Below are 13,741 nucleotides of genomic sequence, written 5' to 3'. Positions count from 1 at the left end.
CACTTTTGGTAGGTACTAACCACTGCATACAGGTAAAACCCCACAAGACATATAATGTGCAACAGACATCAGAATGGGGGAGATAAACGTGATCTCAATGTCTTTGACCTAGTATTTTTATTGGTTCCAGACAGGCTAGTTAGAGTGTTTCAGAAAGAAATACATTTGCAGTTATTTCTCTGTTGTCCTGCATAGTCCCACTTGAAAAATTTCTGCCACTTACTGCCTACTTACAGTTTATGCCAAAGTAACTTCAGTACATAATCTGAGCTAAAAAACTTCTGCTGTAATCATGAAGACTACTGTATGATGATCTTGGGGGTGTGGTGAGTTGAGGGTTCGGGTTAACCCTAACTGTAGGCCGGATGCAGTGCTCACCTAGGAAAGTGTGGTGTCTCATACGGCAGTTTTCTATTCTTTCAGATGTAGTGATTGCCTCAAGACCACTGTCTACGCAAATAGCAGGTGGCCGCTAGCATATGGACTCTCCTATATTAGTGTGCCCATAGAAACACCTTCATGTGGTGCCCCTGTTCTCACAGAATTTGCTCATTCTTGGCGTGACTAAGTACCCAGTAGGATCCTGCCAGCAATGCCAAGAGGGGGATATTGATGTTTGGGGAGCCCCGGGATTCCATACTGCTTGTCCAGTCATGTAGCTCCCTGTAGAGGCCACTCCAGCAATGTTGCATGGCACTGGCACAACATGGGAAGTGTGTGTGGGTGTGTGTTCACATTTCTTTGATTTTCACTTGTTTTATGGTTTCTCCCCTTGCCTATATTTACATTTGTTTCCATACTGAGTTAGAGAGTTCTTTGCCCCTGTGGTGAGTTAATGAGTCCCACTGTGACATACTCTATATGGATAAAATTCATGGCAGTGAATCACCACACTGTACATTAGTACAGTATTTTTCAGCAACATGAAATCAGGAAGTTAACTGGTGTCTTAGTGGATTTACATTTATCTACAAGGTTTCAGCAGATTTTTGGGCTTTTGGTTGCAGACAGAATCATCAGTGGCTTCTGAACCGCACACAGGCCCAAACTAAGGTCCAGGAAATCCACTGGCAGAAACACAATTTACCATCTGCAGGTGTGTGCATGGCATTGACATCAATCCAGAGCTCACTTTTACTATTCATCACACACTGTACAAACAGTGCATCGCTCCAGCTGGTAGCCAAAGTAGCTCCAAGCTCCTGGAAGGTACTTTTTTGCAAAAAAAAAAAGTTAAAAAGTTAAAAAGTCGCTAAAGGGGTCTGAAACGTCGCTAAGTTTGCTACACTGGTCTGCACTGACAGCTGAATAAAAGGCAGGCTAAGCTCTGCCTCTCCCCAGCAAAAAGAAAATACAATATTCTATATAAAATCTATCTATATATAATCTAATCTATAATCTGTTTTGATAGATAGATAGATAGATAGATAGATAGATAGATTTTGTACTTTTTTAAAATTACATTTAATAAGTTTTATGATTTTTTTTAAATAACTTTTTTACTTTTATAAACTATATAACAGACAGAGTGATCTTGAAAATGTATCTTGTTACTGAACACTATAACTACTTAAAGAAGAGAACTAGGCTATAATAACATAAACTACTTTACATGTAAAACATGTTGCATTACATTCGTCTTGCACTCTAAAAACATTTGCAGACGAATGACGTAAATTGGGACGAAGGGCGTGTCTCGTTATCCATGACATTCTTAAATCAATCAGTGGGACACCTGTGCTTGCTTCTTTTTACATTCATGTCTATGTGTGCGGCCGTGTGATCAACGGGATGTGTGTCTCCTTCTCTCAGACACTCACTGAACAGAGCAGACGCGGAGAGAGGTGTGAGTGCAGCAGGAAAGCAGGACAGTACTGGTGATATTTGGAAAGTCGCTAAGGTTTGTCCAAAAAGTCCAAAAGAAAGTTTACAAAAAGTCGCTAAAGGGGTCTGAAAAGTGGGTAAGTTGAGATCACTGGTCTGAATGGACAGCTAGATAAAAGCCAGCTAAGCTCCACCTCTCCCCATCAAAAAGAAAATACAGAGGGAGAGGGAACGCAGGGTTTTTAATTCTTTCATTCTATTTGAAAAGCAATCAAATACACCGAGAACCCAAATGATGCCCTGATTGTGTTTTTTTTCTTGAAAACAATTTGCTCCTCCCTTCTGACCTCTCCACACCCCCTGGTTGAGAACCACTGATCTACAACATCGAATCAGGATGTTTGTTGGTGTCGTATTTGATTTGATTTTGCTTTGAAGATTTTAGCAGATTTGGGGGTTTTTGGTTGGAGATACAATTCTTGTGGACATTTAATGGCCTCTGAACCGCAAGCAGGGACAACCCTGTTCCAGTCTATTTCCTGTTAACATTCTGCCGGCCCGCCGTCATGTGATTAAGTGCAAAACTATGCGATGTACACAGCTTCTGTGTGTACGTAGGTTCTCATGCGATATACCGTTGGAAAGAATCTTGTGATCTGGCTGATATAAACCGTTTCAAGATACAATTACAACAGTAGCTACAATCAACGTCTCTGTCAGAACACCAACATACAAGCAAACACTTATGAAACTGAAGCAACTCATGTATGAAGCCTCATAGTAGTCCACTGATACCTATCATCCTGTCTAAAACAGTCTTGTTACACTGGCAAAGGTCCACACAATCCAATTATGTAAAACCATTTAGTCCAAAACACATTCTATATCAGTAAATCTCCATGCACTTTTTCTGTGTTATTTTAAATTACCGGCATATGTCTCTTATCAAGAGTAGTAGCCTTTCTGCCCTTGGTATGTGTACATGGTAAACAAGGGCCCTTTATAATCTCCAAAAGAAGATTTTGGTAAAACGCATGGACATACTCTTAGAAAAATGTGTAAAATATTAATTTTCTTTGGTATTGTTATAAAATTTGAACTTGGACTAGGAAAGGCTTCATGCTGTAGTCATCTGAAGGCATCTGTATGCAAACAAAAATCAGGCAGAAAAAACCCTTCTTCAAACTTCTATTACTCAATAGTAGCACTTACAGGAAAAATACCTCACCTTTCAAAAGAGTGTCACCTTTCAAAAGAGACCAAAACCTTGCATGTACTCCAAATGGTTCGAGAACAGCTTTAATTTTACTTTGGGCATGCATCGGATAGGTGTTTTATGCTAATTTTACAGGAGCTTTAAGAGGTTGGAAATCCACAGGCAGAAACTCAGCTCACCATCTGCAGGTGTGTACGTCACCCAGGAACCCTTCTTTACTATTCATCATACACTGTACAAACACTGTATCGCTCCAGCTGGTAGCCAAAGTAGCTCCAAGAGTACTCCTGTGTTTATGAATAAATATTAATATTTATTAACAAATATTATAATTATTATTATCACCATAATAATAATAATAATAATAATAATAATAATAATAATAATAATAATAATAATAATAATAGGGCACACGGTGGCTTAGTGGTCAGCATGTTGGTCAGATGGATGGATGGATAATAGTAATAATGACGATCTTTGGGCACAAAGGCAGTCCAAAGACATGCATAGTAGGCTGCTTGGCATGTCCAAAGTGTCTGTAGTGTATGAATATGTGATTGTACTTGTGACTTTATTAATAAAGACAGAGAAATTTGGGAATTTTAAATCCAGCTGCACCAATAGTCACATAAAGTTCAGAGACAAACTTTGGAGTCATCTGATAAGGTATGCGTGCGTATTTCTAATTCATATACAGTATTCATAAAATCTACTACTTTACCTAAATGAACATAAAGTTGTGTCAAATCATCTACAGATGTTTATTATTTAATCATTTTCAAGATGTGACCAAAAATGAGCAAGCATGGTTCAGCATGGTTCAGGTGAAGCTGTAATGGATGTGTGAATGGATGAATGAAACACTCCACATTGTGGTTAAAAGAGGTAATGATGGATTTTATGTTTATATATTTATAACAAACATGTTAATAATAAGGGAGGCAGACTTACTGAGTCTGTACCGTGTTCATATATTTACAGATTGATGGTTTTTAATTCCTTTTTTTATTCTACTACTGCAAGAAATGTTTTTAATTTGAGTATTTATGTGGTGTTTGACTTTGATTATTACAGAATCTGGTCTTACTGAATTTTAGAAAAGATTGATTTTGAGTTGGGAAAATATTGAAGATTTTCTAAAACTTCTAGTTCTTGTTTTTATTTCTGTAAGAAATGAATTGTAAAATATAGCAGAACATTTCAGTGTATAGGTATATAGTGTATAGTTTTACTCAATCTACTGTACAATATTAGAATGTGTTACAGAATTAGGAGAAGATTTTTAAATAAACTTATTGAAAGGTGATATAATGCTGCCATAAATAAATATATATATGCTACAAATAACTAATTAATTATTAAAATTAATTAATAACAACAGCAGCAACAACAAGTGAAGTTGCACTTTTTTATTTTATTTGGAGGAAAAACCTGTGCATTAAATAAATATATTTGTTTAATCTGATAAAGTACAAAACAATCCACAATGATAAACATTATATATCAGGATAAAAGAAGTTATAAAAAGTTTATTTTAAAATCTTTATTTAAAATTGTTTTCTTTCATTTCACTTCTGACCTTAAAGATTTAATTTCACAGATTTAAAGGTGCAATATTTAATTTCTATTTCTTACTTGTAAAAATAACCTGAAATATATATTAAGTGGCTGAGAAAACCTGTTTGGAAAACCGACCACTGGCCTGCAATGCTTGTTTGTGTTTGGATGGGCCTCCTGACAGTCATTTTATAAAGTATGTAGTAACAGCTCAAGTGGCCAGCAGATATCACTCACCATCCAAGCTAAATGTTTCTCAAGTGTCCTTAGTTCTGCCCAGTCTGTAGAGAATCCAGATTGAGTGTATAGAATAATTCACTAACCCTCACAGACTGGTAGAACATCCATAACAGAAAACATCACACACTAAAGCACACCCGACTCTTTAAAAGGTCGAGGAGATGTTTCGTACACAGCAGGTGAAAACAATGAACCTGAGGAGGAACCAGATTACAGCATGAAAAACAAACCCCAAAGTTCTCAGACCAGAAATCTACACAGTAAAATCCCCAGTGTTGATTTAACACGAGAGTTTTGAATTTACACCCTGCAGTGTTTATATAAGTCCAGAGGACACAAATGAACACTCTTGGTGTAAATTCAAAACTAGGGATTTTATGGTTTGCATTCATTTGTATGCTGCTTTCAGAAGTGATTTTAAGATCTTCAGGCTTCAGAGCTGAGCTCAAACACACCAGAGTGAGCGATGAAGATGAAGGCTGTTCTCTCTGTCCTCGTCCTGGCAGCTCTGACAGGAGCAGCTACCGCTCTGCTCTGGAGGAAATACATTCATGTGAACAAACCACTGAACTGGAATGCTGCTCAGAAATACTGCAGGGAGAATTATGTAGATCTATTGACCATTGAAACACAAGAGGAACAAGACAGATACCAAAATTATATACTGTCTGAATGTTCTGGGGGGTGTTGGACCGGCCTCAGTGGGGATGGACAAAGGAAGACCTTTACTCAGTGGTCTGATGGAAGCTTACTGACTTTCACCAATTGGGCACGTTATTACCCATACAGTATGTATGGTGGTGACTGTGTATATATAGCCAATAAATGGAGTAATTATTACTGTTCGACTTATCTGACCTTCATCTGCTACACCTGGGAGCCAGAGCTGATCGTGGTGCAGGAGATGAAGACCTGGGAAGAAGCTCTAAAGTACTGCAGAATGCACTACACCGATCTGGTGAGCCTCGACACAGAGAGAGATCAACAAGAGGTCAACAGCATGAGTAATGAAACTCTCACACCCAGTTTCTGGACCGGTCTGCGCTTCCTGGATGGATCATGGTTCTGGGTGAACCAGGTCTTGATGGATGAACAAAGCCTGGGGAGCCTGAGCGTTATGCCCTCATGCCCTGCACCACGGTTCCGTTGTGGAGCCCGAAATGCCAGAGATAATGTTCTGGAGAACCGAGACTGTGAGGAGAAAATGAACTTCATCTGCTACAACCAAACTATGTAAGTTATTGAATTCCTGATATGAGTTTTATTCGAGTTTCATACAAATATAAATAAAAATATTTTTTAACGAACTAGATTATAATCAAACAAAATAAATAAAATCGCTTTAATAAAATTGCAGGAATTAATTGAAGATGTTCACTGTGATCGAGACCAGGACAAGATGGAGGAGAAAGGAAGGACAGAGGTGTGACGCATGTCGAAGTTTCACATTTCCACTAGATGAATATTAACTCTGTAAACTAGATGATTTTACTGGAATTGTGAATTATATATTCTGATGTGATCCGTGTTACGAAACGTAGAAGATACATAATTTTTCTTCAAGACTTCATTAATCTGTTCTCAATTATATTAGCATGACACATGTATTAATTATTAGATGTGATGTAAAATAGGAAGACAACCTGCTGTAAACATTTTTACTGTATCTGAAATAATGATCTTATTTATGCTTACACTATGGTGATTATACATATTTAATAAATGTTAGAATGATACCACAAACATGTGATATATAATGTATGGTAATAATTCACAGCGAGGCTGAATAATAATAATAAGAAGAAGAAGAAGTAGAAGAAGAGGAAGAAGAAATTAAAAGCATGTTTTTCTCAGAGAGTGATTCACCGTATCCTCACTGCTGCTGTGTGCCTTAAATCTGCTCCATAATAATCACGGTGTTTCTAAATTATTGTCAAATTAAACTTAAACAATTAAAACAATATTCTGTGGTAGTTTATGTGCTAATAGCAAATCTGAATAATGTGTTCATCTCATATAAACAATCTAAACTAATAAATAATCCTTCAGTTATTGATAATCGTCTGATAATAATTCATCCTCTGAATGATTGTGAAAAGTTTTAAAATAGCAGTTTGTTTATTGTGTTGTGCGTCGGTACAGCACGCAAAAATCATTTAACACTTTAGACATGTTATAGAAGTTATTTTTCACATGAAAACATTTGCAGTTTTACTTTTTAATACTTTGTGTTAAAAGTAGCAACGTTATACTTGAGTACGTATTTTGACGGGACACTTGCACGTTTAACTGAGTATTTACACTTTCACATAAATATAATATCTCAGTTACAGCACATCTATGTTTCACATGCTGTGCTGTAACAATACAACAAGATTCATTTTGGTGATGAATAAAGTTCATTAAATCATTTTCATGACAAAAATTAAACAATAACCAAATACTGAGCAGCCGTGGAGTTGGAAACTGATGAATTGTAACAGCATTTTCCTTGATGAGTAGAAACACAATGAAAATATCAGAAACATTCAGCTGGACAAAGGTGAATTAAGAAGCCCAAGGAGCACATAAAATTCTTTAAATGAACATATTAATACGAATTTAATAATGTATTGGGCCTCTTGTAATTGTAGATATAATATAATAAGATTATTAACTATACTATCATCATCTTTTAAGAAAGAGAATCTTGTGTGGTCTAAAGAAATTTGGCTCACTATTGTAGTACTGTGGTTCAGGTTGGATTTAAAATATGCAGCCAAAATGTCTGATGGGCATCTTTTACATGCTTTTATTCATGCTTGCCAGTGAAATACACTGGTGCTTCAAAGTCTGTGAACGCTTTAGAATCTTCTCCATTTCTGAATAAATATGATATAAAACTGTCATGGCCCCTAAGGGCAATTCCACCTTTGGCCACTAGAGGCCACTGTCCTTTCAGCATTTCTTTCTCAGTTGTCTCCTTCCATTTCCGGTCTCAAACATACTCATGTGTTTTTCATTTTCCCTGATTGGTTAATGCCCGATTTAAATTGACTGTTTTTCTCTGTTAGTTGCCAGAACATTACTGCAAGTCAGGTCACATTAGTGTCTCATTACTTTTGTTTTGTTTTGTTTTGTTTTGTTTTGTTTTGTTTTGTATGTTTTTCTTAGGGTTTATTTTCTAGTTTCTAAGTTTCTGATAATGTTGGTTGCTAGTGTGTCTTTCCTCGTGTCTGTTTCTCCGTGTCTGTCTGTAATAAAAGTAGTTCTGTGTTTGTATCTGCCTCCATGAGTAGTTATATCATACACTTTCTGTCAAACTGTCAATCAAAGTAGTGTGTTGATAATTTATGGCCCCTGTCCTTCCCAGTGGACGTTTCTCAAGGAGCGCTTAATTTATGACCAGGGGGGTAACCCTATGGAGTGTATCAGGGGGTCATTCTGGCTCCTGTGTGTCTGGGGTGTGTTGGAGAGGGGGGGGGGATAGCCCCCCTCCCAACAAAAGGTGTTTATGTTAATGAGTAATATAAGTATGTTAAATTGTCAGGAAATCACTGCTTGCTATGACGTTTATCTAGCTCAAACACCTGCAGATAATTACACTTCTGAATGGAGAAATGCTCTTTTCTGTTCCTCTCATTCTGTCAGTGAAGTTCATTTAAAAAGGAACGATTGACTAACCTTAACAAACTACTTCCAGCCTTCGTTATGGTCGCTATGACGGTAAATTGTACATTATTATGAAATTGTGCTCGCCTTAAAGATGAGACATTAAAATGAGCAATAAAGAACTGCTCACTGAGGGTCTGTTATAACAGTTTACAGCAGAACAGCAGAACAGGACATGGGTTTGTTACCGAACTGTCAAGAGCTTCAGGTCCATGTTGGAAATATGCATGTTCATGAGACTCAACTGCCATCACCTCATCAACCACACCCTTTTATTTATCACCACATAACTTATGTATAAAACACATTTATTGCAAGGAAAATTGTTGGAGGAGATCTGAGTGAGTCGTAAACTTGTAAAAACCACAGAACACCATTCCTGAAAATGATTTGTGGAGATGTAACTTAAAAATGAATGCCATTTTCCCCATTCAGTAACACGGGAATGGGCGGGGTTAAAAATTGTAATGGTGCCAGACACTAGATGGCCTCAGAGACATTTTGGCTGTAAATATGGTTATAACACCCATACTGATGTAATGATAACAGTGCTAAACAGAATAAAGAAGCCTACTTACAAAGAAGACATATATAAAATGTCATTGAAGGAATAATCATTAGAAATCTTTCGCAGACTAGTGCCATGATACAGTACACCAAATTCCTGTTTGACTTGCAGTTCCTGAGACGTTACCCCCCCCTCCCCACCCCCCCACGCGGATGACCACACCCCAACATTAGCACACACCTGAAGCAGCCTTTCATGTTTTCTGTGAATCCACTGATCGTGTCAGAAGTTCTGTTTGAGTAAAACTGAGAGCAGAGCTTTGCCCTGCTAGAACTGATTGGTGTGCAGCGGCCATTTGTTTTCAAAATCACCTTTTTGATCATTATTGCGGGACGGTCCTGAGTAAAATGGCACCAATTTCATGAAGATACTGTCTGCTATAAATCCCAGGAGTAGTTCAGTTTTTTTTTAAATTAGCATATCACACAAAGCATTATATATTTAAGTAGGCAGGGCTAAATGATCCAAAAGGCACAGTCTTACTGTGAATTATTACCACACATAATATCACACATTTGTGGTACCATTTCAACATTTATTAATTATTTATTTTCTACATAATGAAATGGTTTATGGCAGTTTTCAGATTTTACATCATATTTAATAGTTAAAACATATAACATGCTAATATATATAATTTCTAATAGATTAATGAAACAGGCAAGTCATAATAACACATGAAATCTAAATATACAGTTAATCATTCCAGTAAAATCATCTAGTTTACAGAGTTAATATTCATCTAGTGGAAATGTGAAACATCGACATGCGTCACACCTCTGTCCTTCCTTTCTCCTCCATCTTGTCCTGGTCTCGATCACAGTGAACATCTTCAATTAATTCCTGCAATTTTATTAAAGGGATTTTATTTCTTTTGTGTTTGATCATAATCTAGTTCGTTAAAGAACATTTTTATTTGTATCAGTATGAAGTCCATCTACATGCATCAGTACATGTCACATTATTGCTCTGATCACTGAAGAAACTCATATCAGGACTTAAATAACTTACAAGGTTGTTGTGTTTACTTACGGTTGTAGCAGATGAAGTTCATTTTCTCCTCACAGTCTCGGTTCTCCAGAACATTATCTCTGGCATTTCGGGCTCCACAATGGAACCGTGGTGCAGGGCATGAGGGCATAACGCTCAGGCTCCCCAGGCTTTGTTCATCCATCAAGACCTGGTTCACCCAGAACCATGATCCATCCAGGAAGCGCAGACCGGTCCAGAAACTGGGTGTGAGAGTTTCATTACTCATGCTGTTGACCGCTTGTTGATCTCTCTTTGTGTCGAGGCTCACCAGATCGGTGTAGTGCATTCTGCAGTAGTTTAGAGCTTCTTCCCAGGTCTTCATCTCCTGCACCACGATCAGCTCTGGCTTCCAGGTGTAGCAGATGAAGGTCAGTCTATCTTTACAGAAATGACTAGTCCACCAAGAATATTGTATGTATACACAGTTTTTCTCGTTATCCCATGAAGGTTCACCAGTGCTCCACTGTTGGAAACTTGATAAGCTTCCATCAGACCACTGAGTAAATTTGTAAGTATTTGAATTCCTGCTAAGGCCAATCCAGCACGATTTAGGAGTTGTTATATGATTTTGGAATCTGTCTTGTTCCTCTTGGGTTTCAAAGATTGCTAGATCTGTATAATTCTCCCTGCAGTATTTCTGAGCATCACTCCAGTTCAGTTGTTCATTCACATGAATGTATTTCCTCCAGAACAGAGCGGTAGCTGCTCCTGTCAGAGCTGCCAGGACGAGGACAGAGAGAACAGCCTTCATCTTCATCTCTCACTCTGGTGTGTTTGAGCTCAGCTCTGAAGCCTGGAGACTTTTATATCTTTCAGAAGGCAGAACACCATAGAATGCAAAACCATATTGTACAGTTTTGAAGGACAGTGTGAGAAAATTAGCAATGCAAACTTCATGCAAATGGGATCAAGTCTAATGTTTTTAGGGCTTTCGTGGGTGACATTTTCTCATGTAAAAATCGAATGTGTTTTTATTTTATGGTCTGCACTTACACCACTTTTTTAACCTTAGCAGTTCTACAAAGTGCTTTACACTGTGTGTCATTCACACACTCACACTCACACACATAGCAGAGCTGGCATGCAAGGCACTAGCTTGCCATCGGGAGCAACTTGGGGTTCAGTGTATTTCCCAAGGACACTTCGGCATGTGGAGTCATGTGGAGGCATGTGGGCTGGGAATTGAACCGCCAACCCTACGATTAGTGGACAACCCGCTCTACCACCTGATCCACAGCCGCCCCTAATTTTATGATGTGGTTTGTCATGCAGTCTTCCATTTCTAATATTTGCTTTGTGTTTCTCTTACTTTAATTAATAAGTTTATTTTATAAAGTTCCTATATAAAGGCAGTCACTCTCAGACCCAGACACAAATCGTAATAAAATCAGTTATTTAAGCTGTGAAATAACAACCTTACTGACAGATGTCGAGTAATCAAATGGCTGTCATAGCAACAATAAACAATAATTTTTCTAGCAGTTGAAAAACAATGGAATAAAGATTGCATTGCTCATTTTCTCAGGTCATTCTCTTTCGTCCTTCAGACCTGCGCAGACATGTTTTTGCATTCATTTGTGTGATTTTTCTTCAGACCTGTGCATTAGTTTGCATTTATTTGCAGTAAAATTTTAGTCATTTGAAACCCTTTTACAGACTGGTACAACAACACAAGTATACCCAGTTTGAAGGTTCCTGAGAAAACATCTATTTGAACTTAACCCCACACCCCATTGATGTCAGACAGTGATGTCTGCGGATCACCAATAATCTTGCTGGCAGCATTAATAACTTTGTTCAACTGATTTCTCGTTTTCAGCTTCAGGTTACCATACCAGATTACAAAACAGACTGAACAGACTAATAATCCTAATAAAATAAACAGACTAATAAAAGTTCTGTAAAATTTCTGCTTGTGTTTTTTACTGGTTGCCTCTGTGTTGCAGTCAGAACACAAGTTCCCACTGCATTTATCACAGTTCCTAAATATTTTAACTCCTAGTTTTTCAGTGTCTCACTGTCAAGGTTTTGTTGTAGTTGTTATTTGTTTTCACGAGTGCCACATTATAGTTTATAGTCTGTAGGCTTCTTGCCTTGTATCCATAGTTCATGTTGATGGTTCAGGTTTTCATTGCTTTGTTTGTTTTGGATTTCTTACACATAAAAATTTACCGGCACTCACATCCACCTCTGCTACCAATTTCTGACTGTAGCGATCCATAAGTTCCAATTTTTGTCGCCCATCTACCTAGCCATGGATTGTCCTCTTACACACACACACACACACACACACACACACACACACAAGATATTATATATACAGTGAGGGAAAAAAGTATTTGATCCCCTGCTGATTTTGTACGTTTGCCCACTGACAAAGAAATGATCAGTCTATAATTTTAATGGTAGATTTATTTGAACAGTGAGAGACAGAATAACAACAAGAAAATCCAGAAAAACGCATGTCAAAAATTTTATAAATTAATTTGCATTTTAATGAGGGAAAAAAGTATTTGACCCCCTCTCAATCAGAAAGATTTCTGGCTCCCAGGTGTCTTTTATACAGGTGACGAGCTGAGATTAGGAGCACACTCTTAAAGGGAGCGCTCCTAATATCAGTTTGTTACCTGTATAAAAGACACCTGTCCACAGAAGCAATCAATCAATCAGATTCCAAACTCTCCACCATGGCCAAGACCAAAGAGCTCTCCAAGGATGTCAGGGACAAGATTGTAGACCTACACAAGTCTGGAATGGGCTACAAGACCATTGCCAAGCAGCTTGGTGAGAAGGTGACAACAGTTGGTGCGAAAACATGACTTAGTACTTGGTTTAAAAACCCTTGTTGGCAATCACAGAGGTCAGACGTTTCTTGTAGTTGGCCACCAGGTTTGCACACATCTCAGGAGGGATTTTCAAATACAACTACCATTAAAATTATAGACTGATCATTTCTTTGTCAGTGGGCAAACGTACAAAATCAGCAGGGGATCAAATACTTTTTTCCCTCACTGTATATATATATATAATCTGTGTGAGTTCCGAACACTAATTGGAAGACTGTGGGGCTCTATAAGAGAAAGCTCTTCCCCCTGCTGTAGCCTTCACTATTCCAGGTAGAGACAAAGAGCCATTTTACATTTATGGCATTTTTGTCAGACACCCTTATCCAGAGTGACTTACATTTATCTAATTTATATAACTGAGCAATTGAGGGTTAAAGGCCTTTCCCAAGGGCTCAACAGTGGTAGCTTGGAAGTGCTGGGGTTCGAACTCCTGACCTTCTGATCAGTAACCCAGAGCCTTTAACCACTGAGCCCCCACTGATCAAAGATCATAAAAGACCAGAAGTTCACCCAGTTCCTACAGTGCAAGACCATTCAATGCTTTATAAGTTAATAATAGTATTTTATAATCAATGTGAGATTTCACTGGCAGCCAATGCAGTGTGGATAAGATCGGGGTGATGTGGTCGTATCTTCTGGTTCTAGTTAGGACTCTAGCAGCTGCATTCTGGACTAACTGGAGTTTGTTTATGCTCCTACTGGAACATCCAGACAGTAAGGCATTACAGTAATCTAATCTAGAGGTGACGAATGCATGAACTAACTAATATTTCTGCATCATGTAGTGACAATATGTTTCTTATCTTA

General features: G+C 37.9%; 2 protein-coding genes across 2 annotated transcripts; one reads left to right on the top strand and one right to left on the bottom strand.

Moving 5' to 3' along the window:
- The first annotated feature begins 4,653 nt into the window (after positions 1-4,653).
- Positions 4,654-8,096, top strand: LOC108274848 (macrophage mannose receptor 1-like). Its single transcript, XM_017485281.3, has 2 exons — positions 4,654-6,070; positions 6,195-8,096. The coding sequence occupies exons 1-2, from the start codon at positions 5,304-5,306 to the stop codon at positions 6,199-6,201; spliced, it is 774 nt and encodes a 257-aa protein (XP_017340770.1). The 5' UTR covers positions 4,654-5,303; the 3' UTR covers positions 6,202-8,096.
- A 1,468-nt stretch (positions 8,097-9,564) lies between these two features.
- On the bottom strand, positions 9,565-12,352 carry LOC108274850 (putative C-type lectin domain family 20 member A). The gene is made up of 2 exons (XM_017485284.3): positions 10,089-12,352; positions 9,565-9,899 (listed from the first exon to the last, which is right to left on the bottom strand). The coding sequence occupies exons 1-2, from the start codon at positions 10,843-10,845 to the stop codon at positions 9,889-9,891; spliced, it is 768 nt and encodes a 255-aa protein (XP_017340773.1). The 5' UTR covers positions 10,846-12,352; the 3' UTR covers positions 9,565-9,888.
- Between the last annotated feature and the right edge of the window lie 1,389 nt (positions 12,353-13,741).

This window comes from Ictalurus punctatus, chromosome 14, assembly GCF_001660625.3.
Source record: "Ictalurus punctatus breed USDA103 chromosome 14, Coco_2.0, whole genome shotgun sequence".
Taxonomy (NCBI): Eukaryota; Metazoa; Chordata; class Actinopteri; order Siluriformes; family Ictaluridae; genus Ictalurus; species Ictalurus punctatus.
This window is presented reverse-complemented; position numbering and strand designations above follow the sequence as displayed.

Excerpts from the sequence above, each read along its gene's own strand:
- LOC108274848 (XM_017485281.3), top strand. The coding sequence starts at position 5,304 with ATGAAGATGAAGGCTGTTCTCTCTGTCCTCGTCCTGGCAGCTCTGACA.
- LOC108274850 (XM_017485284.3), bottom strand. The coding sequence starts at position 10,845 with ATGAAGATGAAGGCTGTTCTCTCTGTCCTCGTCCTGGCAGCTCTGACA.